General features: G+C 38.5%; 1 protein-coding gene across 1 annotated transcript in view; it reads left to right on the top strand.

The window, feature by feature from the left end:
* The window catches only part of LOC146461118 (tuberin-like), a 47,515-nt gene that overhangs the window by 4,178 nt on the left and 15,801 nt on the right, over window positions 1–27,536 (top strand). Inside the window, exons 4-29 of the mRNA XM_085087386.1 lie at window positions 206–285; window positions 838–902; window positions 2,044–2,089; window positions 3,488–3,574; window positions 6,652–6,700; window positions 7,000–7,125; window positions 8,824–8,897; window positions 10,175–10,301; window positions 11,854–11,997; window positions 12,787–12,930; window positions 14,375–14,478; window positions 15,630–15,711; window positions 16,117–16,272; window positions 16,501–16,560; window positions 17,424–17,492; window positions 18,328–18,450; window positions 19,543–19,658; window positions 21,487–21,571; window positions 22,118–22,240; window positions 22,888–22,971; window positions 23,896–23,946; window positions 24,098–24,204; window positions 24,353–24,435; window positions 24,807–24,900; window positions 25,604–25,706; window positions 26,448–26,698. Coding sequence (XP_084943512.1) covers window positions 206–285; window positions 838–902; window positions 2,044–2,089; window positions 3,488–3,574; window positions 6,652–6,700; window positions 7,000–7,125; window positions 8,824–8,897; window positions 10,175–10,301; window positions 11,854–11,997; window positions 12,787–12,930; window positions 14,375–14,478; window positions 15,630–15,711; window positions 16,117–16,272; window positions 16,501–16,560; window positions 17,424–17,492; window positions 18,328–18,450; window positions 19,543–19,658; window positions 21,487–21,571; window positions 22,118–22,240; window positions 22,888–22,971; window positions 23,896–23,946; window positions 24,098–24,204; window positions 24,353–24,435; window positions 24,807–24,900; window positions 25,604–25,706; window positions 26,448–26,698 — 2,633 coding nt within the window. The remainder of the gene's footprint in view (window positions 1–205; window positions 286–837; window positions 903–2,043; window positions 2,090–3,487; window positions 3,575–6,651; window positions 6,701–6,999; window positions 7,126–8,823; window positions 8,898–10,174; window positions 10,302–11,853; window positions 11,998–12,786; window positions 12,931–14,374; window positions 14,479–15,629; window positions 15,712–16,116; window positions 16,273–16,500; window positions 16,561–17,423; window positions 17,493–18,327; window positions 18,451–19,542; window positions 19,659–21,486; window positions 21,572–22,117; window positions 22,241–22,887; window positions 22,972–23,895; window positions 23,947–24,097; window positions 24,205–24,352; window positions 24,436–24,806; window positions 24,901–25,603; window positions 25,707–26,447; window positions 26,699–27,536) is intronic.

The raw sequence follows: 27,536 nt of genomic DNA on the forward strand, positions 1-27,536 counted from the left end.
TCACCCCCAGATAGCCATAAGATGCTGATTTTTGGCAAGTAGGCATTTTTCATCAGCAGATGCTGTTTCAGAATGTTCTACCAAATCCCATAATTTCAAAAATTCAAATATTTGTAATGTCACACTTTAGGACTCTATAATGTGCCTTGTATGTTGAGCTAAAGTGAAATTGTGGTAAACTCACGAGTTTTTGGTTTGTTTGCAGTTCAACAGACTTGGCATTTTAAGGGCTCATTTCTTCTCTGTTGTGGCTAATCATAAGATTCCTGAGGACGTCACACCCAGGTGAATTTCAATAAAATATTTTACAATGGCACCCTGCCTTATGACCAACCCTGTTAGTAGGACTACCTTGAGCTTTTTACTATAAAAATCTTTTTGTGACCTGACCAAGATCAGTACACTATTAATTTTTATTTGAAAACCCCAGCTAATGTACATTTGTGCAGAATTTTCCGATCATTGTAGAGAGGTGGTGGCTATCGGAAGGTTTTATATACCTATGTAAAGATTTGTGTGATTGAGTAATGTGATGGAACAAGGAAACATGGCCGTTGGAGAGAAGTGGTAGTTATGGAGATGTACAGTAGCATGGTGCTTTGACTGTACATACTTGAATCAGTAACAAGGATTGAGTAGTACCATCTTAATTTATTGCTTTGTATCTCAGGAAATTAAAGTTGTACATACTGTATAAGCTTTCATCCAAGTCTGTGGACTTAATCATGTAAGCTTAATCTTATAGAATCAGTGAATAGCAGGAAAGATGAATTTACTGGAACATGTTAGTTGTTTCAGGAAAGTTTGATGATCATGACTACATCTTTCTATTGGCAGGTTGGAATTGTTGAAGGCTCTGAGTGATAATGGAAAAGACATCTCGTACTTTGAAGAAATGACAGGCAAGAAACACTCGTTTATAATAATTATTATTACACGGAATGCCCGCAGGGCATGACGTGTTTAGCTTTCGGTCGGGTATCTTTTTTTTCTTCATTGTAGTCACAAATGTGCACATTAATTTATGCATAAAACTCTGTCCTCCCCTAGTAAGGATATACTGTTCTGATTGTCTTCAACAGAAGCGGCCCAATCAAAATCTATTTTTCAGGCACATATCACGAGAGAGGGGACCCACTCATCACTTCCTGTGTGACGTCAAAACATTATTTGATTTATTCATTAAACCTTGATTAAATTCTACCCTCTCCCAGAAGGGATTTATTGTTCTGATTGTCTTGAACAAAAACAGCCCAATCAAAATCTATTATCGGCGCGTATATCACAAGGGAGGGGACCCACTTATCTCTACCTGTGTGACGTCAAAGCAGGTCATCATTTCGAAAAGTTGTTTTTGTTCAATGGCGGCCACATGTATGAATTTAAGACTTTGATCTGCCGTTTTCAGAGAGAAAACAAACCTGTTTCAAGCCGTACATGTAAATCGAAATAATAACTCCTAGGTAGTACTCGACAGTTGAAACGGTGGAAATTGGGAGAGTTCACAGCAAAGAAACTCCGCTTTAAAAAACAGATCGAATGATCAATGCGAAGGATTAGAGCTAGAGGAGGCCAGACCAGTTCAGCGGGGTCATGACGTTATTGCATAGTTATTTCTGGTATGATTCCTAGTAACACAACGATAAGTATCACGCAATATATCTGAATAAAACCATTCAGGCAATTATTTCAATTGCCAAGGGAGGATAGTTTTTAAATATCTGCGAAACATACAATGGGGAATAATTGGGGCTACATTAAGCATTCCGTGTAATGCCATTAGAGGGGCATCTTGTTATGAAACTATCTGAGAGCAGAAATATTTACTTCAGTGAAAAGAGCAATTTGCTGTTTGAAAATACATACTACATAAGTGGAAGAATTTAAAAGCATCCCAGGAAAACTTAAAATTTTACTTGTTTTAAAATTCAGCTTTATTGACCATTCCATATTCATGTGTACAGCTGCAGGAAATACAGCCTTGTGTGCTTCAAGACTTTCTTTTGTAGGCTAATATACTGTTCTTTGGTAATGTAATGATAGGACCTTTCCTACTGTCATGGATGCCAGAAGTTATGCAAAAGGGAAGGTTAGTTTGGACATCGTTTTTCTTTTACAAGTTACTTTCATTTGGGTTTTCACCGCTTCTCTATGTTTTTTTCTACAAAGAGCATGCTCAGAGAAGAATTAATCGAGTGAAAAAAGAAGAGTTGCTACATTGTATGGTCATGGAGAGGCCATGGACAATTCCTCTTGCTACTTTTTGATCGTGTGATTCTTGTTGGTTTTTTTTTTTGCACACTTTCATGCTCTTCAGAGACATCTTTAAGATGTATGAAACTTAAAAGTATGAAACTTTACTGTTTTTGAATGATTTTTAATTCCGATCGTTAATTTTATGTATATTTTTGTGTAGCATTGAATTTCTATGATAGAGTAGCTCTTTAGAATATTGTTGTTATAGTTTTAGCGCTATCAAAATGTATTTTGTTAGTATATTATCACAATGGAGAGGCAAAGGGTAATATGAAGGCTTTTTGAACAGTTGAAGGGCTCGGTACATAACCAACCTATAGTGCTTTTTTAGATCGCTTTTCGTTGTTTTGGCTCAGAGTTGCCGGCTTTTTGGCGTGTGGTTCTCAATTCTTTTAGGAAACGTTTTATTTATTTATTTATTTATTTATTTATTTATTTATTTATTTATAACAGTGTTCATACAGGGTGCTCTCTCACAACAAGGTGGTTTTCAGAGAGGCCATGTATGTAAAAGTTACAAACAAATAGAGATTTAAACGTTGCCTTGTGATCTTTCTTTCTTTCTTTCTTTCTTTTTTTTTGCGGTTCGTTTAGATTAAAAATCCATGGCTATAGGTTTCCTTTTATATCAGAGTGAAGCGCAAAGCAGTGGATAAACATGAAGGCAACGTTTTGTGAAGTAATTGAAGGCTACATGCAAGAATTCTGGCGAAACTGAACTAAAACAACAAAAAGCGATTTAAAAAAAATAATACAGGTCGGTTGTGCCCCGAGCCATTCAATTAACATTTTTTTTGTGGGTGTGGGGGGTGGAGGGGGGTTGTTAGTGAGGTTGCATTTATTGTAAGAGTGGGGAGTTCATTGTAATAAATTTCTTTCATCAAGTGTTGCGAACAAAACTTCTGATCTTCGTTACATACCATTATAAAATTTGGCGAGGCAGACATTACAACTTGTTTCTCAGTCAATATATTTCCATGTCATTATCCAAGTTATTGTCTGTTGCGCTTTTTTCGTAGACCTTGTCAATAATTTAGTCAATATGAAATCAAGTTTAAACAGAATGTACATACATACAGAGTCTCCAGGGTATTAGTGACCAAGCAAACAAACACATCGTAGGCAGAAAGATACTCAAGACTGAGCAGTAACTAGCAGGGCCCATCTACCTCTCGAGGTTATTACTTTATTAACCCAATATTCTTACTGTTTCATTTAATTCTCTCCCCAGGATGGATGTTTTTATGCCACTTGTGATCAATGTTATTCACTACAACTCCAGTTTTCTCGACGAGGACATCATAACGGGTATTGTGAGGTCAGCCACTCTGCATTTTCATGCATTTTCATGATTTGACCTTTTTATGTCAAAATCTATATGATTGTGCAAATTCTCCAAGACTGTTATAACAATTACCCCTCTTGAAGACAGAGAACCAGATACGGCAAATTAATACAACGTGGCGGGCTCAAACTAAGTATTTTAGGGAATTAATGGCCCTTCACAAAGTGTCGTTAAAACGAAACTTTTACGTCACAAGTTTTTCTACTTAAAATAATTCAGGACAGATCGAATTGTATTTGCATGGTCGAAAGCTGTGAAAACCTTACCGAAAAATGAAATGACTTCATCTTAAATATAATTTATTGGGTTCTCTGCTATACCTCAGCCGTTTACAAGTACTTCATCCTCCCTTGATGTGGCACACTACTCCAAGCCACTAGCGTATCACGCCTTCCTTAGGGACCGTTCATTTTTTATGAGCATGGGGGGGCTGGTGGGATTTGGTTAATTGCCACTACGAAACTGTATGACCCCCCCCTAGCATGCAATTTTTTTCCACATGGCCCCCCCCCCCAGCAGAACTATTTTTTTCTGATGACCCCCCCCCCCCGTCCCGCCCAACCAGAAACAAATCATACTCCTAACTTTAACAAAACGCTTATGTACTGTTTATATCAAAGATAAACGTAATTGTTACTGTGATTTCTTTACAGTACTATTAACAAGTAATAGGTAAAGATTTCTCTTGTTTAAAAAAACGTTTTATAGATAGCAACACGTTTACGGCAACGACAAACCCTAAATTTCCATTTAGATTCTCAAAGAAACTATAAAAATTAATCAAGCAAATGGTTAACGTGAAATTACTCCCCTTCGAGTAGAAACAATTAATACACGTACAGATTTGACTAACAAAATACGGATCGAAGCATACCAATCAACGATTACGAGTCATATTAAACAGAAAAAAATAGCGGACGCACAGATATCAGCCGCGTAGGTAAGGGTTAGATAGGGGTGTTCGTTGAGCCCCAAATCTTGCTTACTAGGGGGGTCCGGGGGCATGCTCCCCCGGAAATTTTTGAAAATCTAGGTTCCCAGAAACCTCATTTCCTGCATTTTGAGACCCATTTTAGGCAAATCACAAATTTGTTTTACAGCAGCTTTTTGAGCTATGATCATTCCTACGGCATAATTGTTTCAACTTAAACAAGAAAGTTCAATGTAAGTTCCGCGCCCTGTCGAGTTCTGATAGCTATTCGATCTACTGATAGTCATACACCAAGCTGGTAAACTGCATCATTCTCGGGTGTAGACCTTCGAACAAATTGACTATCTCGTCAAAATTGACAGGCATATCATATTTGATATGCATTAGAACCAGGGCAGACATTCTACTCTCTCGCATGGTACACCTCATGTAATTGCTCAACCTTCTCATTAAGTGCTTTTTCTTCCGCCATTACTGATCTGTAAAGGGGGTTCGTTCGAACCCCTCGAACCCCCCCTCCTACGCGCCTGGATATTAAAGTACTGCTATTAAAAATGACAGTTACAAGCTTTTCTGAAGATGGCTTACGGCTCAGATTTACCGTCAACTGAAGTCACCAACAACAGTTCTATTATTAAAACTAATCTGGATGTTCACACTAGGCATACTACTGAGTCTACTGATACTCCTGGGTTCAAATAATTTACTAATCAACAGTCTTTATAAAAGTGAGTACTATTAAAAAGAACATTAAACAATCTATTGATATAGTTCAGAGTACAACCACTTTGTAGAAAACTACTCCCCCAAGGATTATTCAATAGTGAGACTGATACGTTTTTATATTAATTTGAACTTGTACAAACATAGGTGTCTACCTCAGTTTATATTCATTATTGCTTTTCCAACAGATATGCTTCATTTTCTCAGCTGTTGTTAATATAAAATGCAGATTTCGACCTCAGTATGTAAAACAAATTAAAAGTGGTTAGGAAAATCGCATTAAATAAAATTGAAATAATATTCAATGTCTTCATCTGTTTCTGTGTTGAGCCACTTTCAATTTCCCCTACTAGCCAATTATTTCTGGTGACCCCCCCCTCTTTCACTCATTTTTTTTTGGTAGCCCCCCCCTTTAGTGCCATTTTTTTTCTCGTGGCCCCCCCCCTAAATCCCACCAGCCCCCCCATGCTCATAAAAAATGAACGGTCCCTTAGAGGAGGGGGGAGGGGGATACTCATTCTAACACTAGCGAGACCATCAGTGCTGTTCTGAAGGGATTGACTGGAAGCACAGAAAATTACGCTAACGGTCCCTTTCTTGATAGTCAAGAGCGTGATCTGTGGAAACGGAGGAGCACAAAAGCACGAGTTAGCGAACCAGCTGTGGAGAGAAGTGTACATTACCCCAAAATGACGGATACATATCGGACGCAGTCCCTCCTATGTCTTTGCAGTTCTCCTCTTGCGAAGGTTGTCTTTCTCAGCTTCACTTGAATTAGGGAGATTTAGAATCGCGTTCTTAGCGAGCGGCAAACGTTTGATTCGCGTACTTTATGTTTTCTTAAAAACCTTACTACATAGATGAGAATAGTGCCAACTAATTCTGGTATTTGATGCAAATGCAAAACGTCTTAATTTTACTGAGAAACTGAAAACAGCGAGCGGCAAATATAGGGTAAACATGGTCACGTGGTCATTTCTGCCGTTTTCCGTTCTCCGTGAACGTAATAGAATCGCGTTTACGGCAAACGGCAAACATGAGATTAGCGTTTATGCTTTCTTGAAATAAAGAGTACAAAAATGAGAATAGTGCAAACTTATTCTGGCCTTTGATGCTAATGCAAAACTACTCGATTTGACAGAGAAACTGAAAACAGCAAGCAGCAAATATAGGATAAACATGGTCACGTGGTCATATCTCACGTTTGCCGTTTGCGTAAACGTCATTCTTAACCTCTCTATTTTCTCGTGGCTTACGCCGCTCAATACTTTATATTCGCACGCGGAGAATAGCGCCAAATGCGCCGGCTACCACTCCACTACCAGAAACTGGAATGCTAGCAGGCTAGCTAGGCAATGCCAAGAGTTTTTACCTTGAATATAATTTTTTTAACCAGGGAGACTTGCCGTTTATCAAGAACAACCAAAGAAGAAGAAGACGTGGAGGTAACTGCTTAACCTAAAGCAACAGTAGAATTCAATCAGGCCTACAAATATATATTCGAAGAAGAAGTGACTTAGAAATACATTTGACAGTAATAAGTTGCGGAAAAACATTACTTAAAATCATTTTAAGATGTAAAAATGGCTAAAAAACGACGACGTTTCTACTCTAGCTTAACGTCATTATCAAGTCAAAAATCATACGTTTTCTGGTCAGACTGGATCTGGGTTCCAAGCTTCAGTTGCATCCCCAAGCCTCCTTTACTTCCCTACTGAAATTCTGCTGTATTTGCATTCTTTAGCTGTGCCTATGTCTGTTGGATGCTGTGGTTCGTTACAGCTGTCTGCCGTCCAATGCCTTGTTTGAGTTCATTGCCACTGCCTGTCGAGCTGTGAACATTGAAAAGTTCTGTCAACACAGCTGGAAGGTAACAGTACTAGTCCGATCTTTGCATAATTTCAATTTACAAATCCTTTGGACAGACGTTAGTATTACAAGCCCTGCCAGGACTAATTCTGACAAGTCACTGTATAAAACTCATTGGTGAAACAGCCCTTCAGGTAGTCCTCGTGAAAGTATCTCGGCGCTTCGGGCCTTGATTTTGGTCTAAAATATAGTGGGCGGGGGGGGGGGGGGGGAGGAGTGGGGAGGGGGACTCCTCTAGATCCACCACTCAAACTGGTGATGGTAAATTGAATGAAATCACGATATTTATTTGTGGGAGCAGGGATGGCGTAGTGGTGAGAGCACTCGCCTCCAACCAATGCGGCCTGGGTTCAATTCCCGGCTTTGACACCATGATATCTGGGTCGAGTTTGTTGTTGATTCTCGTCCTTGCTCCGAGGGTTTTTCTCCGGGTACTCCGGTTTCCCTCCCTCCACAAAAACCAACATTTCCGAATTTCAATTCGATCTGGAAACAGTGGACGAAGAGCCACTCTCTGGTTGTGCCACTGAAATTCTCATTTTATTTTTTTTGATTTTATATTAAAATGTAGCAACAATGCTTATGGAATTTGGACACAGGCACGGACTGTATCGAACGCCTCTTCATCCAAGAATTTTTCAGTTGGACTAAAATTTTGGCGGGATTGAGATTCGAAAATGAAGAAGGGCAGGATGGTGGGATAACAGCAAAAAATGGGCTGGACTAGAGGGATCTGAGAACCCTAGTATAGTGGACCCTCCATACGACAGTATGAAAGAATTTGTTCTGTAGGCCTTTTACTGAATTGTTAATTTGACATATTTTTGCACCAAGCCCTACATTAATAGCCTTGTCTCAACAAAATACATCACTGAGAAATGGAATGATCTTCTTTCTGGAATTAACAAAGCATTCTACTGATTTAAAATTTATGACGTGAAGCTTAAAGATTGCAGCTAATTTTGGACATACTGCCTAACAGGTCAGAGAGGTTTGAAAAGAATTGGATGGCTGAGAGCATTTTTAACCATCTTACATATATGTCGAATCGTAGACCGATTCTATGTTATGTTCAAAGTGTCTGAATTTTTGCATGTGGCCTACAAGTTAGTCAGAGAACATCGAGCTTTATTTTTTCTGCTGGTGTACGCTTAGTTTCCGAGTTTTTGAGAAAAAACAAGGGTGAAATACAACCTCGTTCCCAGGGTCTCTCCTCTTAACGTCGAGGTTGGGGTGAAATATCGAGCCAACGAAGGAAAAGTAAAGAAAGAAGCGGAACAATAGACGCTTTGGAGTGAAAAAACACAGAGCAACGTTCCTTGATTAAACAGAAGACCACATTAAGCGAAAGGGGGAGCAGGGATGGCGCAGTGGTGAGAGCACTCGCCTCCCACCAATGTGACCCGGGTTCGATTCCCTTACTGGATGCCATATGTGGGTTGAGTTTGTTGTTGGCTCTCCTCCTCCTTGCTCCGAGAGGTTTTTCTCCGGTTTCTCCGGTTTTCCCCTCTCCTCAAAAACCAACATTTTAAAATTCCAATTCGATTTGGAAAGTGTCCCCAATTAGCGCTCTGTGCTAAAAACACTGACAGTTAAATAAAGTGATTTATTTATTAAACGAAAAAGCGACCAGAAATTCAACATAAGATGCTTTCAGCCCTTCAATTGTCGTAACTGCACTTTACCTCTTTCATTTTAGATAATGCGAAATTTACTTGGGACCCATCTTGGACACAGTGGAGTGTATACTATGTGTAATGTCATGGAAGACAGGTACGTTTTTTTTTCCTTTTATCAGCAATATATTAAAGCGAACAAGTCATCGTGAGAGTATTTTAAAAAATCAATTAAGAAACTGGGAGCTCACCATCTCCCAGCAGTATCGCAGCAGTCATGGGTTCGAAAAAGGCAAAAGCAAATAACGAAACCGAAAAATACACAATGAAATTAATAACAACAAAACTTACAAGATCTGTATCGCAACTCTGAAGACAAAGACTGTTTTGCGTAAGTAAAAGCTAACCTCAGTTTTATACCGAACTATGTAAAAACAACAGTACATGAAAGAACACACAAACTGCCAACGTTCAAGAATGTTACCATACAAAGCTCGTGAAAACAAGGAAAACAAGTTTTTATTTTATTAGATAAATGCAGAACATTTTTTGTATTTGTAAAGCTGCAGTTGTACTTATAAAGCACTTATGTAGGCAGCATTATTTTCCAGAACTCAAGCGTGCTTTATTTACTTTGATCAAAATGCTTTACTGAACATGATCTCTGATTGGTTGCGAGTCATGTTTCCATAATTCTATGGAAACATGGTAATTTTTCCATAGGTAACAGGCCATTTCCGAGTGCTTTGAATTTCATTACGTAAGCGAGGCTAAGTGCAAAACGTTTCATGTGAAAGTTTAGTTTTGTTTGTATATGAATGAAAACTAATTCTCATAACGAAAACTTTGCACTTAGCCTCGTTTTCGTAATGAGGTTCAAAGCAACTCGGAAATGGCCTGTTCAGTAGTTTTCAAAGGAGAGAGAAAACGTTTTGCCTATCTTTCTACAGACGTAAGAGAAACGCTCGTAGAAATTACGAAGAATTTGAAACTGTAGTGGAAATACTCGTCGCTTCGTGTTTCTTTTTCTCCCAAAATATCAAGAAACGCAGGAAAGATTTTCTATTTCTTGTTCAGTACCTCATACATTAATTGTCTCAAGGGCTAATAGAGAGATTTATGATCGTGTTTTCGGCACACGACAAACTTCAGATTCGTGTTTACATTTGTTAAAAGGAAATAGACCAGAATAGTGCAAAATAATTCTGGCCTTTGGTGCTAACACCTGGATTACCTGTAAAGTAGCTGATTAAGCTAAGCGTAAATCCCACGTTAAATAAAGTATCGTATCGTAACACGAAACTACTCAACTTAGAGATAATTGTGGTAACGTGGTCATTTTTGCCATTTGGCGTAAACATGATTCTTAGATCTCTCTAATATCTGTCCACATTTCGCTCTTGTTCATGCAACTTTTTCCTGTAATTAATGCAGTGACAATGGCTCAGATGTCTTGCTTCTGCGAGGCTCAGTGTTTTTCATCGGAATGTGTTTATGGGGTTCCCAGAGAGTGCCTAACCTGAAGTATTCCAACTCAACTGTTTTGCCGTCTATGTTGCAAGTAAGATGTTTTGAATACTACACGATTTTGAGGTCGCTCTCCATTTGCCAGAGCTAGTCTGTCAGACCAGTCTTTTCGCAAACAGAATGCACCAATCCGAAAGAGTGGTGATAACCATTCCTTTGCATACCTTTCGAAAGTTGACAACCACATTCAGATTCAGAACCAGTTCAAAGAATTTGTATAAAAGGGCTTTCAAAATGGTGCATTCCATTCAAAAGTTGTCCGCGGACTTTTCTGACAAATGGAAACCGCTCTGAGGTAAAATTCTACTAATGTCCACCATAATCGGTCACAGCTACTGTCACATCAAGTAAATTACGATTTAAAGTTTTGATGAAAATAATGAGGAAAAAGGACAATGCAGTCACAGCAACAACAACACCCTTTATTTTCCTCATGGTTGATTTGAAAGTTTTTTATAATTACATTCTTGTATAGTAATATGTTGTCACAGAACTGAGAACAAGAAATAACACGACGGAACTATGAACAAGCTGCTCTTCACGTTCAGTGTTGCTTGCTTGTAGTTTTTGATAGAAAAGCCTCGTAGGGAAATTACGCGCAAAGGACAGTTCTTTCTTTTTAAAACTAACTAGAACTGAAACAATACAACTGGAAGTAAAACAAAAAAAAAATGGAGAAATTACTTTTTATTTTGTACTGTGAGAAATTTAGGACGTTTCCGTTTGACTGCATAAAACTGACTATGAACTGACTCATTCCTACAACAAGGTCATTTGAAGGGTCACACAATGTGAATTCTTTCTTACATTAAAAACTATGGTCCAGTTGCTGAAAACCGGAGCAGAGAACTTTATCCACTGGATATGTCGCTGTTCGGTGGATAAAATGTGTTGGACAATTTCCTCGTAGCCTTATAATCTATGAATAGACCAAGAGCGTATGTGTACTTTAAAGGGAGGGGTTCACGGTTCTTTGTATGTCCATGAATCAAAATACTTTTTCGCCTTTGCTCGCTATGACCCAAGCCTGTTTAATTTAATTCGTTGTTTATGAACCATTCGGAAGGGAATAGGTAACTCGGGTGGTAGTTTTTTCATATGATTGCGTTATTTCGCATGCAAATAACTGTAAACACATCAACCGTGGAATAAATCCTACGGGTCAACGCTAAATTCATTATCGACAATATGAGTACAATCCACTAACATTTTCTGTGAGTTTTGTTCATCAGTCATTTTGCTTGGACTAATTATAGAGTGTGATTACTGAAGTACATGTGAGTGGGATTTTTAAGGCCATAAAGTTGATAAGAAAGAGAAAAAAGTATTTAGATTCATGCACATGCGCTGAAATGTGAACCCCTCCCTTTAAGCGTGGGTGCTGTGCGGAAATTGTGTCCAAAGCATTAGTTGAAGTACAGTAACTCCGCTGGATAGTGACTTATTCACTGGATAAACGATAAATTATCCACTCTGTGAACAGCTGGAGCCTGAAAGTTAAAATCTGATTACGTGAATTGATTGAACAATTCATTCTGAGGATGTAGGGAATGGTTCATTTTTGATCTTGTTTTCTTTGTTCTTAGGCTCTTTCTTGCCATCACAGTTTAGTAGCCTTGGAAGTGACACTCTCTGTTCAAAGGCTAGTGAAGAAGTACGGTCATGAGCTTCATGTTGTGGCCTGGGATGCTTTGTTAGATATTGCTGAGGCACTACAACAGCAGATTGAGGTATAGTGAAGGATTAGAGACAATAATATTTATTGAAAAACTAGATCATTGAATAATGCAATTCCAGCGTTTTGATTGGCTTAGCGGCGGTAGGATATTATCCATAACATCATGCCCGAGAATTAGCGTCCATTAAGTAGTGTTCTGGTCTTTCTTGCAAAGTGAAATAGGCAATATTTAGCGATATTTCTTGGTTGTTTTCAACATAACAAATATTCCACTCGCGCTTGTTTTTATGGGATGATTATAGCCAACTCGGCGAAACCTGCCTTGTGAGTTATCTATCACCTCATATCCAACGTGCACTCGTGGAATAATTGCCAAATAGAAAGTCTCGCAGCCGGAAAATGTGAGAATTGTAACTCCCACGTTTAAGTGTAAAATTGAGGTCAGTCCAGTGTAGCCTGCGTGCAGATCTCTCCTATTTCAGTCCTATTCTTCACGCAGAAAAACCTTAGGAAATAGATGACCTCTACGCGCAGGCTAGTCCACTGAAGGTAAAAAAAAAATCGCCTTTATTGTAAGTGTCAATGATATTTAGCACAAAGTACTAACTAGGGCTTTTTCTAGATCGAATTGGAATTAGCATTGTTTATCATTCTTTATTGTAAAGTGTTACCAAGATTGTAAAAAGGGAAGGAAGTGGATTTGCTTTGTGGACTAATTATGGCAAACTTCACAAAGCTTCTGACCTGAAAAAAGTGCACTCAAACTGGAGTTGTGGTAATCATACTAACCATTGTAGTAGTTCTGTTTCAGCTGATCTACTATTCCCATCTTCCTCCACAGCAATATTCTCCAGGTGACAAGTCCTTGATAGAAAATCTTAACATCTTGTTGTCCAGCATAGAAGAACTTTACGAGACTGGCAAGTTTAACGGACCAGAAGAAAGGTTTTTCGCTATAGTGGAGAAGACTGCCAGTGTGAGACCAGTAAGTCTGTTACTTTTAAAGGCCGGTTTGCACGCTACGAGTCGTTGGGCCGACAGTATCGGAGCACGAATTGTACTTGTATTTTTACGCGCGACTGAAGGCCGATTCGTGAAATGAAAGTCAGCCTGATTCAGAAAATCTGTTACAGTGCAACGGATTTTTATCAAGTTGGGGCCGACATGCCATGTCAATCAAGATTTAGGTTGCATTCAATTGACCGTATTCCGGAATAAGAATAAACGGAATAGCTGTTAGGTTTATCTTTTAGGTAAATTTGAGAAGACGAATCTACAAACAAAAGATCACATAAAAATTAGTAAGTTAATGTGGTCTTTCTTTCTCGCGTTCCGATACTGTCTGGCTGATAAATCATAGCGTGTAACTGAGTCGCTGGTGAGAAGGTTTTCGTGTCTTACACCGGACCTGCGTGCACAGCAAGAAAATAAATTTTGATATCTGGCGTGTATTTCTCAAAACGCTGTCGAAAACATTTTTGGCCCGAAAAACTATTTTATAGGCACAACGATTCGAGTTTAATAATTTTCAAAGCTTAACCGTTGAAAACGTTAACAACCATATTGGGCTAGTTTGCGCGCAAAACTGCCACCAGCGATAGAAAAAGGATTTAAAAAAAAAATAAATAAATAACAAAAAGTTTTCAGGGCCAAAAACTTTTCGGGAGTTTTGTAAAACAGGCCCCTAACCTTTCAAGCTCCTTAAAGCGGCAGTGTCACCAATTTTTGGGGTCAGTTATTAAAAGACAGTTTAGACGGTGTTTAACGAAACCACGTCCTAAGCCATTTTCAGTTTTGCCAACAATCATATCTTAACATTGTCTACTGCTGACGTTAACAAGAAGGCTTGCATCCCAGACTAGAAAACTCACGGCTTATTTACCTACTTAATAAACCACTTATAAACAGATTTGGAGGCCCATTACTTGTCTTAAGCCGCGGCCTAAGTTAGACTCTGTTTAAGTAACTGGCCCTTAGTGTCTCTATGAACAGCCATGAAACTGACACATTTGAGCCTTTCTTTAATAGTCCAGTTTTGTTAATAGTGACTCTGTTAGTGCAGAGAATTTAAGCTAGTATTAGTTGGCTTTGGTTGCAGATGGTCAGGATGAAACTGGATTGCAACTTGAAAAAATTGCCAATCTTTTCAAGTTATTTCCCTGTGTACTGGGAAAAATCACTAGAAACTGATTTTACTTTGCTCTTTCTTCCAGAAATCACTTGACATTTTCTTCTTGGTGCTCTAAGAGAAATTTAGTGTTTGAGCAAACGTTTTTCGTCAAACGTTTGTGCAGTTTTGGCCAAAACTTAGCAAAATCCCCGTGTCAATGCCCCTTGAAGGTTGGGCTATTCCTGAGAATGTTCGTCTATGGGATGATTCCTTTATTTTAAGTTGTTAGAATATGTATCTTTTTTTTTTTGTTTGACAGGAGCGATCTCTTCATATCCTAGTGTCATTCAAGGCTCAAACAGTGCACCCTGCCCAAGTAGGATGGCTTACAAACCTTCACAATCTCATGGAGAAATACTTCAGGTACGGTGCAGTTACTGGTATAACTCTTTATAACTGTCTTCTGCCATGCTGAAAACGGATAACAATCACTTGATGTAACCCCATAGCTTGCTCATGCCAGCATTTAACTTGGTTGGTTTCTTAGGCCCTGTGGACATGTATTGATTTTCGGTCGTCTTCGGTTTTGAAAAGTCGTCTTCGGTTTTGAGACAAAAAAATCAGAAAATCGAAAATTAAACTCTAAGCCAATTGAATTATTGGAGGGTAGATGCCGTAAAGGTAGCAACAGAGGAGGGCAGCAATCTCCTCAGCAGTAAGGAGGTCACCATGGCAACCGAGCCACAGCCCACCTCCAGGCACCTGTCAACACAACACTGAAAGGGAACTACCAGTGTGTGGAATTGATACTTACCCAAAAGTGTGGGAGGGAGGGAGAGAAAAGCAAGCAAGCAAACTAGCAGAGCAAACTCCAGCAAAAGCGCATGGCAATGCCCCTGCAGACCTCCCTGGACCCCCCACCTGCTCCTGGAGAAATGGGAGCATTGGCTTGATTTTAACTTTGCCTAAATTCCATTTAACCTCATAAAAACGTTTCCAAAACGTTTTACATCCACAAATATGGATGTGTTCATTCGTTTTTCTTGTCCACCCAGGCGCAAACGATTAAGAAACTCAACTTTTTAGTTACTTCTTCCAGTGATTGTCTGTGTATAAAGCACAAAAAAAAAGTTTCCAAAACGTTTTACATCCGCAACCATGGATGTGTTCATGTTCAAAAAAAATATCGGTTTTGCCGTCCGCGCATGTAACCATGGGTGTGTAAATCACCGATTTTAAAAAATCTCTCTTTTGAAATGTTCCATTTTTTGGTTAGTTTTCGGACGGTCTTGATGTGTCACTTGTGGACAGAATGCCACATAGCCGTGTAAATCTCTTTAAAATAATCGAAACGGATTCAAAAGCATCTGATTTTCAAAATCTCCACTTAGTACAATGTTCTTGAAATGCTCTGTTTTCGATTAGTTTTCAGCCATTTTGGATTACTTTTCTTTGGGCGGAAAGCCAAATCGTATAGGAAATCTAGAGAAGCCTCAGCAGGCAATGAACCCCACCCCATTCTGTTTGTTACGGGTAACTGCTATACTTAGGTTTAGTATTGTTTTATTTTTCAGATATGAAATCCGTACCAGCGTGAGAGTAAAAGTTCTCAATGTCCTGTCTTCCTTGCTTACGTCATACGGACACTGGTATGAGGTAAGATTCTAAAGTCTGCTAGAATCACTAGTACCTAGTACGACCTGATATTTCATTTTTGTTTGTTTGTTTTTAGTACTCCTTCCTTCGACTATTGCATGTTTTGCCTGCGCCATTTCTGCCATAACTTCGCCAGAACCTATTTGTCAACATAGTTTTGGTAGAGAAAGGCGCTCTGATAAAAGATTGCTTACTCAAAAGGCTCAAATTGCAGCTCAAAACGTACACGTTTGACCACCTTTAATTAATAGAATAAATTCAATTCTCTTGCTGAATCAGGTCAGAAAATCGTAGTAACGTGTAAATTGGACCTACATATTTAAATGTGTGCTGTATTACTATTTATTTTCTCAGGCATGAAGGTTTTTAGTTTCTATTTTCATAAATTAGATATTCATATTTTAGGAAGAGCTTTTAGAGTCGGCAGTGTTGCCGTACTTGAACCACATATCTGAAGACCAGGATGTAACCGTGCGCAATGAAGCAGTGCAAATACTTATTGACTTGTGTCAGATGTGTGACTCTCAGAAGTGTCAGAATTTTCTGGACATCATTGAGAAGGTGAGTTCCTTTATTTTCTTTTGTTGTTGTTGTTGGTTTGACCAAACAATAGACAGAAATAAAACTGGTTCTGACCTCTGTTATTACTCAATCCATACATTCCAAAAGTTTAATCGCAGTTTGCATCTATTTGTCAATTTCCTGTAGTGATACACTGTACCACGCGCTATATTTTAAAGGCTTCATGGCGACGTTTCGTTCTGTTTCTATATCGTTTTTACTTTTCAGGTGATCAGTAAACATGTTGAGCTCCAAGGAAAAAGCTCTCCACTCGAGCAACATCAGCAGGTGAAAGAATTAACAATGAAAACTATTTTAAAGGGAATATGTCATATAGATTTTGCTGGTGTTTTGTAAAAATTATGAATACACACTTTTCAACCATTACACAGGTAGAGGCGTTCAGTGAATTTAAAACCAAACTAAAGTGCCATCTTAAGCAGTAACGCCCGCGGTACATGCTGCATTTATATCTTAATTATTTGTCTAGTTTTTTTTTTTGTTTCAATGTTTTGTGTTTTGTCTTGTGCTGTGTCAGGGCTCCATTTAAACTAGCTCTGCTAAATTGGATGCCCCTGGATAAATATTGAATTAAATAAAAAAAATAAATAAATAAAATTCTTCATGACCAAAATGCTCATAAACTGCAAGGGAATTCGTGAAGGAAGAGCAAGTCTTAATATAGTATTTCAGAGATTTTTGCATGACACAGTGGCAGAATGTTTTGACATTTTAATCCATTTTTATCCTGATCATCCGGAGCCAAATACGGTTACAAATAGTTTGTGTGCATGCACTGGTGTAGTAAATTGTAACAAAACAGGAGTATTGCTGCATTATCACTTTAAACTATATTGCGAGAGATATGATACACCATCGCAATTATGTACGCAACGTTTAAGTTGCTTAAAAGCCGTCACTTCCATCACTTCACCTCAACGAGTTAATTACGAATTCACAAAATAACCCGCTCCCAGTTGGCTTGATAGCTGAGTTGGCAGAGCACTGCACCGGTATTGCATAGTTAAATTGCTTGTCCCTTCTGTCACCCAACGCAAGTCCATAGACACAAGTTGACATGTCCAAGCTTGCATCCACTTGGAAATCCGTTTGGCTAGGACTTAAACGCAATCTGTTCCTTCCACGAACAGATGGCACAAGAAGAAAAAGAGTTAAAAGATGTCAAGACTGCAGTCAACGGATTGGTGGAGGTGTTTAAGGTAGGAAATCTCAATTTCATTGTCTTGTTTTGTGATACCATGATACCAATGTCATACCAATGTGATAACAACCATGTGATACCAATGATACCATGATGCCAAACTTGGCATAACAAATTGATTGTTTTGACAAATCTTTTACAAGAATTTAAGTTTCATTATTATTATATCTTTCGTAACCTGAAAGGGTCAGTAGTCCTCTTGACATCCCGCTCCTGACACCATGTTAAAGAACGGAAGCAGTAAACATTGTAATATTCTTTCGCTGGTTTGTTGCCAAACCCTGATGCAAGCGTTTGTTCCAAAGATTGTAATCATTTCAGCAGAATTTGGTACACACATCACACACATATGGGTACAGTAGTGTTATGTTAACCTGTGTGTTGTATAACATAGCATTTTAGAAGGAGAATATGCGCCAAAAATAATACAGATATGAGAAACTATTACACTTGTCTTAGTCTCCCAGACCGTGCGCTTTGAAAAACGCTAATTCTGGGTAAGAAAAATGTCGTTGATAAACATTGGTTATTTGACATGAAGTTGTGTTCTTTAAGCCTTTTTAAATCCCTTGTTAGGCCTTGTGCCCTATTCGTTTCGCCAAAAGTTTTGGTTTTAAATTCCGGAAACTTTTTGTGTCAATTGGAAGGGTTTTGTCATTTTCTTTTTTCTTGTGTTTATGCCCATTACAAAATTAGGAACCGGGAATGCCCTTGCTGCAACAGCTTGCCTGTAACTACATGTATGCCACAAGTGGGTTCCAGGCTTTAGTTAACAATGGATTTCACACTTTTAAGCATGTTTTCTCAGTCGGTATTGACTCATATTTCAACAGCTCAAGTTGTTCCGCTTGCCTCATGGTCATGCTGTCAGAACCTTTGAACTGTTGGTCTCGCACATGAAAGCCCATTATTACCATGGTTACAGCACCGACATTGCCAGTGTCATCAGAAACTTGGTATGCCAGTAAAAGTAGTTTTCAGTTGAAAAGTGATGCTATGCAACTTAAGGTCGAAGTTTTTTAACGCAAATAAAGAAAAACACCAGGCATGAGTTGAAACATTGAATTTGTAGAATCGCAAGGTATGACCATGCACGCAAATGACAATACCGTAGGTGGTTTGCATTGCCGCCACGTTGGTGTACAAAACAAAAGAAAATTTGCACACATAATTTGCATAAAAACAGACGTTAACTCCAAGAGGAGAAGAATCTTATGTTCTTGTACACCAACATGGTCGCCATGATAACCACTGATATTGAACATTAATTTTCTGTGGTGAGGTTAGTTTAGTTTCGTCGTTTTTGGCATTCTTAGTGAGGATTAATCGACAAACGCGAACACAAGAGACCGATCTTTATTAGGGCGAGCTCATTTTCCCGAACAGCGGCTGGTAATCGAACCTAATCTTTGTTTGTAATAGCTGAGTTTTCTCCTCGCCACAAACTTAAACCTTAATTTAAACCTTACAGTCTTCAGAGTAACCGTATTTAAGGACGGTGCCTACTAATGTTACTGCGCATACATTCTGCGCATCTCGAGATACTCGGGTTTCCTATGGGTGGTGCCAACTAATACAGGAATATTTTTGCGCAGTTTAAAGCTATACGGAGAAAGCAGAACTTAGCAAATGCTTTTGGTATCTCGAAAGAAAATTGGGGGTAACCATGCATTTTTCAGAGATAATTAAGCTTCAAGTTAGGAACAAATCCCATACATTGCTTTATATTTTGGCGCTTTTTAGAGATATTATTGCTTAGTTATCTCTGAAAAATGCATGGTTACCCCCAATTGTCTTTTTGGATTCCAATAGCCCTTGCTAAGATCTGCTTTTCCCGCATAGTCATAAACCGCACAAAAATACTTCGGTATTAGTAGGCACCGTCCTTAATGGAGCCAAGAATCGGTGTAAACCTTTGACGAATGAAATTTATCGTTTAATATAAAGTAGAATGTTTTAATATTGTAATGAGTATACACGCATTTTAAAACATTTTATGAACGAACCATGTTAATTAAAGTAAATAATTTAAGTACCTCGTTTTGCAGGCATTTGAGTGCTTTCTTAGGCTGAGGTGTGACTCCAGTTTACGACTTGGTTTATGCGCCTCTGTAGAAGAGGAAACCAGTACAAAGTTCAGCCCGTACTTTACGTGTTGGCACAGGTGATCTTTTTTTTATTTAACACTACAACAGCTTATCAGTGATGGTACAGACCTATAGAACCACGTCTACAACGTACCGCAAACTGCAGTTTGAAGTTTAGAGTTTGGCGTTAGAGGCTGCGACAGTTTGTGCACGTAGATTGAAGTAAACAAGAGCACAGATCATGCGCCGCCATACAAAATTTCAAACAACAGTGAACTCTTTCGGAGACTGCTACCTTGCTTAGAATTGTTATTTCAGGACCTCAATTGTATAGGAATTTAGCAGTTAACCCTACAAGTCTCAGCATCAACAAACACAGATACTCTCCTTACTATTCTCTATATATTTCTTGTGGTTCTTGTTGGGAGAATTTATTGACGCATCGAAACATTTCGCGTTTCGTTTCCTTTACACTCATGACCTGTATGTTTAAGTGAGTAGTGATACTAAAAGGGGAAATCAGACGCTGGTCACTCTTTGGGCTTCAAAAACTTATTAATAACTCATAAGCCCATTGACCTATCAAGCGGTCGATAATACATAACGTGCCGTGACTTTATATCGATAAACCTCCTCCTTATAAGTATGCGGTGTTTTATCAGCTTATAAAACACTCCTCATTAGTATGCGGTGTTTTTCTCGTATGCTAATTTCGAACGTTCACAAAAGCATAATTGTTATGAACTCTATTGACACACGCTTTTCCAGGAATGTTTTTGAAGCCGTTCAAAAAACTCGCAGCACGTGTTTTATCGGGTCCAAATCCACTCGGCTGCGCCTCGTGGTTTTAAACCCGATAGGATAGGATAGGATAGGATAGGATAGGATAGGATAATTTATTTAATGTCAAATACACAGGGGGTGGTCTCCCAGTCCCCCGAGCCACAGGCCCATGATAAACGTTTTTTACAATATAAAAGAAAGCTAATATCGTCAATAGCTACTAATTAAATAAAAAAATAACATCTATCTATAAAAATAAATATATAAAAATAAATCCGTTCAAAGGCAATTGCTGCATTGACAGCCGATAAAATTTAACTTAGTTAGAAGTCTCCGAAAGGATGGTGCATTAGGTGCGTTTTTTACAGCAGATGGCAGCTGGTTCCAGATGTGTGAGATCATGTACGCACATGAGACATGAAAGATCTACTATTGTATGCAGTTTGTACAACATAAAACACTCCTGCTAGTTTTTTAAACATTACATGAACTTAAGGAGTTAAGGCACCGCTTTTTCAACTTAAGATTAACTGGAACTTTCCATAAGTCAAAAACCAACTATTTAAAGTAGCGAATGTTAAGTTATAACAATGATCATAAAACTGCGTTCTTGGAGATGCAAGAAAGCAGGGTGTTGCTCTGCCTAGGGTTCAAGTAATCTTCTTGGCAGATCTTCATTTCATTCAGTTCATCTTTGGGAGGTGTTCAATAAGTGGGGCGGTGTTTGAGTGTCCTGGGGCCCGCTTCTTGAAAGTCCCGGTCACTTACCGGGCCCGATAAGTGTTTTTGGTGATAAATGTTTCTGAACAGAAGTCAATTTTTGTTAGCTTTGAAAACTAAATTTTAAAATCTTACAATTCTGTGAAAACATTGGCCGAGTACCATGTCTGTAATGACTATGTAATCGGCGAAAAAACATCTAAAATTATACTTATCGGGCCCGGTAAGTTCCCGGGACTTTTGAGAAACGAGCGCTAGGACGACGCCTCTGCTCTCCCATACAGAAGAAGTCCAATTACTTGAAAAATAGAGCAGTGTGTTTGTGTGTTCAGGATCGTACATTGCTAACTCAATTTAGTCTGCCTTTTGAGTTTTGTCTGTTTTCTTTCTGTTTCATTTCAGTGATTCCGACACCAAACCATCGTCACATCTTGCCGTTATACACTACTCGGAAGTGTTTGAAGTGATTTTGAACTGTCTACAATATGTAAGTGGTGCTTCACCTCTTTGCAAACGTTTTCGTCTCTGTTTGCTTTTTATCCTTTCACAATACAAAAGACATAGCTGTCAGCTTAACTTTAACTTGAGCTGGATACCTTATCACTTATACTGTATATCCTTTATGAGTGCAGTGTCTACAAAGAGGTAGGAGCGTCGTGTTTAATACTCTCCTCCCGTTTGTGGGGAAGAGAGTAACAGGACGCCCCTAAGGGTAACATGAAATCCGACAAGAGAGATGAATACCTGAGGTAAACCATCAAACGAATTAGTATAATTCATTCAAATTGCCTTGAAACGGCAAATGGTAGGAAGCAAACGGGAAAAATAAGGAGAAATTTGTGATCTGGGGATTATTTCTGCCGTTGGCGTTGGCCATTTGTTTGCTTTACAAAGTATCTCTCCATTTGTAACTGAGCATCGTTAATAATTCACACCGTGCTCTGGACAAAGTTTTTTCAATTGAGTATATACTAATAGGATGTTCAAGAGCTTACGTTTGACTGTTTTCTCTTTGAACTTCTACTTCATGTAGGAGTGGGACTGGAACGTACTGGAACATGTATTAACAGCGCTACCTGAGGTCCTGCAAAATAAGAGCCTGATACTGTCAGCCAATCCTGCTTTGAACACGATGACGCAAGTGCTCTGCCACATGGTAATTTCAAATTAACCAAGACGTTTGTTTTCCTTCTCCTTGTGTTTACTTAAACCTTTAAACCCCAGTATCAACATCGATGTTCTTCTCACTGTTTTCCATGTATTTCTTATTGTACTTGTTGGGAGACTTTCTTTTAAAATCAAGGCATGTCATGCTTGTGATCATTTCCTTTATTCTCCTGACCTGTGTGTTTGATCCAGTTGTGATACTGTGAAGAGAAATTAGGTGTTGATCACTCATTAATAATTCATAAACCCATTGACCTATCAAATGTCAATAAAACATCACGTGCAGTGGTTTTAAAACCCGGTAAAACCTCCTCCTTATTAGTATGCGGTGTTTAATGTTTTTCTCGTATGCTAATTTTCAACGTGCACAAAAGCATCATTGTTATGAACTCTCTTGACACACGCTTTTCCAGGAAATGTTTTTGAAGCCGTTCATAAAACTCGCAGCACGTGTTTTATCGGGTCTAAAACCACGCGGCTGCGCCTCATGGTTTTAAATCCCGATAAAACACTCGTGCTCGTGTTTTAAACATTACTTAACTGACGGAGCAGACCATTTACCGTTTGTTCAGTTCTCGTCTTCAGGTAGTCGATTCATGAAACTGCGTTGCTATTTAGAATTTGTTTGTTGTGCAGGTTTCAGAGCCTTCGTGCATCATTGATCTCCGTCGCGTTCCTCATGGTGTTGGTAGAATAGGATTGCAGTCTTTGATATTTCCTGTGAGTATTGTCTATATAGTATAAATAGCGCGTCTCAACGCATCTACAATCATTCCAAATCCAATAAGCACGAGTTGGATAATAGTTTGATTAAAAGCAACTAAGAAATGTTGCTAGATTTTGCTAATTTCGCTGGTGAAGACTTTTTAGTGGCCATTATTTCTCGGGTATGGTATAATTAGTAAATGAAGCCTTTCGGGCGGCTGGTATATGGGAAGATAATGACCAAGGTTCGCTTCGAGGCCAACTGTTCATTTTTCGGACAATCTTTCAACCGAGGGCATTATCATCCGATATACGAGCAAGCCAGAAAGGGGGTTATTTATTTTTAAACCCTCCTATCAATTTCTGAACCGCATGAGCTCTTGTCCGAGGAAAAGACAAAACAGTCAATGATTTTCATGGCGTGGTTGCCGACAAGTAAATTCAATGTTATGATACTGTTATTTGATTAGAACGGTTAAGACCTAGAGATCTTCTTTTGTAAGGAATTTGGTTTTGTTCTCGTCGAAAAAAAATCGGGCGATGGATATCAAATCGGACGACTGTTATTGTCTGAAAACCGCCGTCCGATTTGTACCACGTGACGCGTTTCGTCCAATGAAAGCACGCAGAGATTAATCGGTGTGTTATAAGGGCTGATATTCCATGACCACTAAGCCAATCAAAAGTCTGGAATTGCATTATTCAATGACCCAGTTTTTTGTAATTTTTGTTAGCGGCTACTCTTACTCACTAATTGTCTTACATCCTTTATTAAACAAATGCTTACCTCCCATAACTCTTTTGTTCTTTCCATGTTCAGTTTTTCCTTGAACTTTTCCACTTCTAAGGTGCTTTTTTCCACGGTTATATCGTCTTCAATCTTGCCTTCTAGCAAATGCTTTTGGCGTAATGTGGCTTACTCCAATCTTCATTTTGCAGGTTTTAACAGTTCTTGCTACTTACCACTCCAGTCTGGATAGGGGCAGACAGGTTAGTCTTACGTTTTGAATTCTTTTTCATCTTGTAATCCACTTTCTTTCCTGTAATGTCATAATCAGTCATCATCAATTGAAGGCGGTTTCCCACTAATGTACATAAGAAGTTTTTAAGTAAGACTGTCACTCTCCGTTGTTTTTCGCAGTTTGAGTTGGTGAGGACTTTAGAGCTCGGTTTAGTCACCAAGTGTGCCGTGCTGTGTGTTTCGTCTTTGACTTTGTGCACCATGGAAATGCAGGCAGTCATGAAAAGGTGAGCTCACAAGTTTTACTGGTAACTTATTCCCAGTCCTAAACTACTGTATTAAATTTTGTCTTTTAGTTGGTCTGAAAAAATGTATTTCTATATTTCTTACCAAAATATATTGTGTCAACTTTGTTTTGTTTTTCTTTTTTTCCAGTCTTCTCCCAGCTCTTTTAGTTCGCTTGACCCAGATCTCTGCCACCGTTTCCATGGCAGCCCCAATGCTGGAGTTCCTCTCAGGTAAAGCTCGTTCCGTGATTTAATGATGATGAGGATGATGATGATGATGAAGAATTTCGGTCTTCATCCATAACAGCTAGCTAACACTTAGAAGACCACAATGAAAAAAGACACTTATAGTAGGACCACCTAGTCTACAAATAAAAAACAACAACAAAAAAACTATTATAGAGGTACTTATTTTAGAATAACACTATGGATGTTTATGTATGTTTACATAAGCAAATTTATACTAAAAATGTCTAAGATAATCATGACATGGTTTAATACTTCTGTCACATGATGTTAGGCATTTGTCTGAAAGAAGACTTAAAACGTGACGTAGATTATGGGAACTCATACTATACTAAGTGTTTATTCTTTATTATAAGGACTGGTTCATTTGCCTCATTTGTACGCCAGTTTTCAAGACAGTCAGTACAAAAGCGTGTTTGCTATTTGTCTGCCGTACACTGACCCATTCAAGTAAGTGCATTTCATTGAACTTGCTTTATTGTCTCATGTGATTTTCGTAATATTATACAAACATGGTAAGGTTGGCACAGTGATTTGAACCAAACGTCATTGAAATCGTCAAAGCCTTGGGAATTCCTTGATGTCACGTTCTTTTCCAGTTGTCAACTGACTTACAATGATCTTAGAGAACTCTTACTTTTAGGGTAATATTTAACTAGTGACATGAACGTATTTGGAAGTGCGGATGTATGGCAAATTATGACTTGGACAAACTCACCATTTAGTGGTAAGAGTCTTTATTAAGCGAAGGTAATACAGAATAGTGCCTAGCACTAATAAACTTGTAGCCCCCATTTGGGATTTAGACTCTAGTTTTAACTGAATTCTATCACATGGCAGTTTTCTTGACGTCTGGCTGTATAAACAGTTTTGGTTTAATTTGATCACCGAGAAGCCTTCAGAGCAACTAACTCGGCACTAAGTCAGCTGTGAAAGATAGCAAGCGTTTGGTTGCATTATAAATTCTGTTGCGAACTCACTTTTTCATTTAAGTGAAACTTGTTGTTCTAAAACTTAATAGAACGTCTTTCAAATTTAGTTCAGCTTAGTAATGTGGTGATTTTTATGACAACTTTTGGGTACATCTTGATCAAGATTTGTCAAAGTCGTGCTCAAGACCTGGATTTTGACCAAACATTTATTATTCCCACAGGTATTCTCAGTACACTGTGACCCTTGCCTACCACGTGATTGCTGCGTGGTTTGTTCGATCACGTGTGGCTTACCGCAAAGCATTTGTAGGATTTGTGAGTAAGGTGAGAGAGAGAAGCTGAGCATTAGAGCCCTCAGTCTTGGTTTTTCCATTCATATATACCTACAAATTCAAACATTATCGTAAGGATAGCGTCTGGAATTTCGGGGTCTTATATTCAGATTTTAACTGTTTCTCAGGAAGGTCTCAAAAGAATGCTATTGCTTTATATTCTGGTTTTTCCTGTTCTAGAATGATACCAGAATAGTGCCCTTAAATCATTGCTATTTTAGTCAAACCTTGGTCAATCCAAAGTTTGAGGGAGAAATACAGTCATGTATGTATACTTAAGGACGGTGCCTCTTAATGCAGGAAGTATCTTTGCACAGATTATGACTATGCAGGAAAGGCAGACCTTAGTATGGGCTACTGAAATCAAAAAAGAAAATTGGGGATAGCGGGGCATTTTTCAGAGATAATTAAGCAGCAGCAATTCTAAAAAGCTGTAAAATACAAAGCAATGTACGGCGCTTTTTTCCAAGTTGAAGCTTAATTATCTCTGAAAAATGCGTGGTTCCCCCCAATTTTCTTTATGTGTACCTAGAAGTCTTGCTAAGATCTGCTTTTTCCGCATAGTTACAAACCACGCACAAATTTCCCTGTATTAGTAAGCACCACCCATAGGAAACTCGAGTTTCTCAGACCATGTCGAGATGCGCAGAACGTATGCGCAGTAGCAAAAGTAGGCATCGTCCTTAATGATCAAAATCACTGCGAGGGACGTAAAATACACGTGTTCTTGTAGGGTCTTAAATCAAGTGCTATAATCCCGGACCGTTATGACTCCAGACCAGACAGCCCCGCGTTAGCAGCAGCCAGATCCCAAAGTGGTGGAATGAGCAGTCAGCCCTCACCCCAGATCGTTCATCGGTCGATTTCTCCTGTTAGTTACAAAGAGACTGAGGCAGCATGTGAGCTGCATGCTGAGATGAGTGAGGTGTGTATGGACATGATGGCAAGATATACGTTTGCTCCGTGCATGTCACAACCAAACAGGTGAGCATTGTGAAATTTGTGTCATTTCTGTGTATTGATGGTATTCGTAGTCTGAAGGGCCAGGGGTCCATTTCTTAAAACTTCGAAAGGCATTAAGGGCCCAAGATGAATTTTTCAAATCCGTTTTCTATTTCAAAATGAAAGAAAAGAAAAGAAAATAGTCCAACGTGTTCCTTAATATTGTAAGTTTTTTTTTCAACATTTCACCTTTCAAAATAATCGAAAATCAATTTATTGCAATGTAGGTGTAAATGTAAATGAAAATGTCTTTATTCATTTTTTAAAAAAACTACATCGCAAATGCGCCAAGAAAAAAGTATACAAGAAAATGAACATTGTGCACGTAAAGTAGTTTTTCGAAACCGAAATATTTTTGGGACCTTTGACAAACGCATGCTAGGAGTCCGTTTCAGGGTCCAAAAGTAATTTTCAAATCAGTTTTCTTCTGATTTGCAGTAGTTATACTTGTAAACTAGCCAAACATATTTCTTAATTTTGTACAGTTTTTCAACGTTTTGTTTTCAAAATTAAAAATCGAATAGCAGGGGCCATTGACCATGACTTCAAAAGAACCTCAAGAGTCAAGCGCGTCTTCCGCTCAGAACGGGAATATTTTATTTTATTATTAAGATCAAGCAGCTCTCTGAATTTTTTTTCCATTTTTAAGTCAAAACGGCACATACGTATATGTTGTGGTTCAATTTTATCATTGGTTTAAATTTTATATTTCATTGTTTCACACTCATTGTCATACATTACCATACCCAAGAACAACAGGAAGATAAAACTTAAAGCAAGGATAAATTTGAACTACAACATATACATCGTTTTTACTAGT

The sequence above is a fragment of the Pavona decussata genome, unplaced genomic scaffold (genome assembly GCF_977016875.1).
Source record: "Pavona decussata unplaced genomic scaffold, jaPavDecu1.1 SCAFFOLD_202, whole genome shotgun sequence".
Classification (NCBI taxonomy): domain Eukaryota; kingdom Metazoa; phylum Cnidaria; class Anthozoa; order Scleractinia; family Agariciidae; genus Pavona; species Pavona decussata.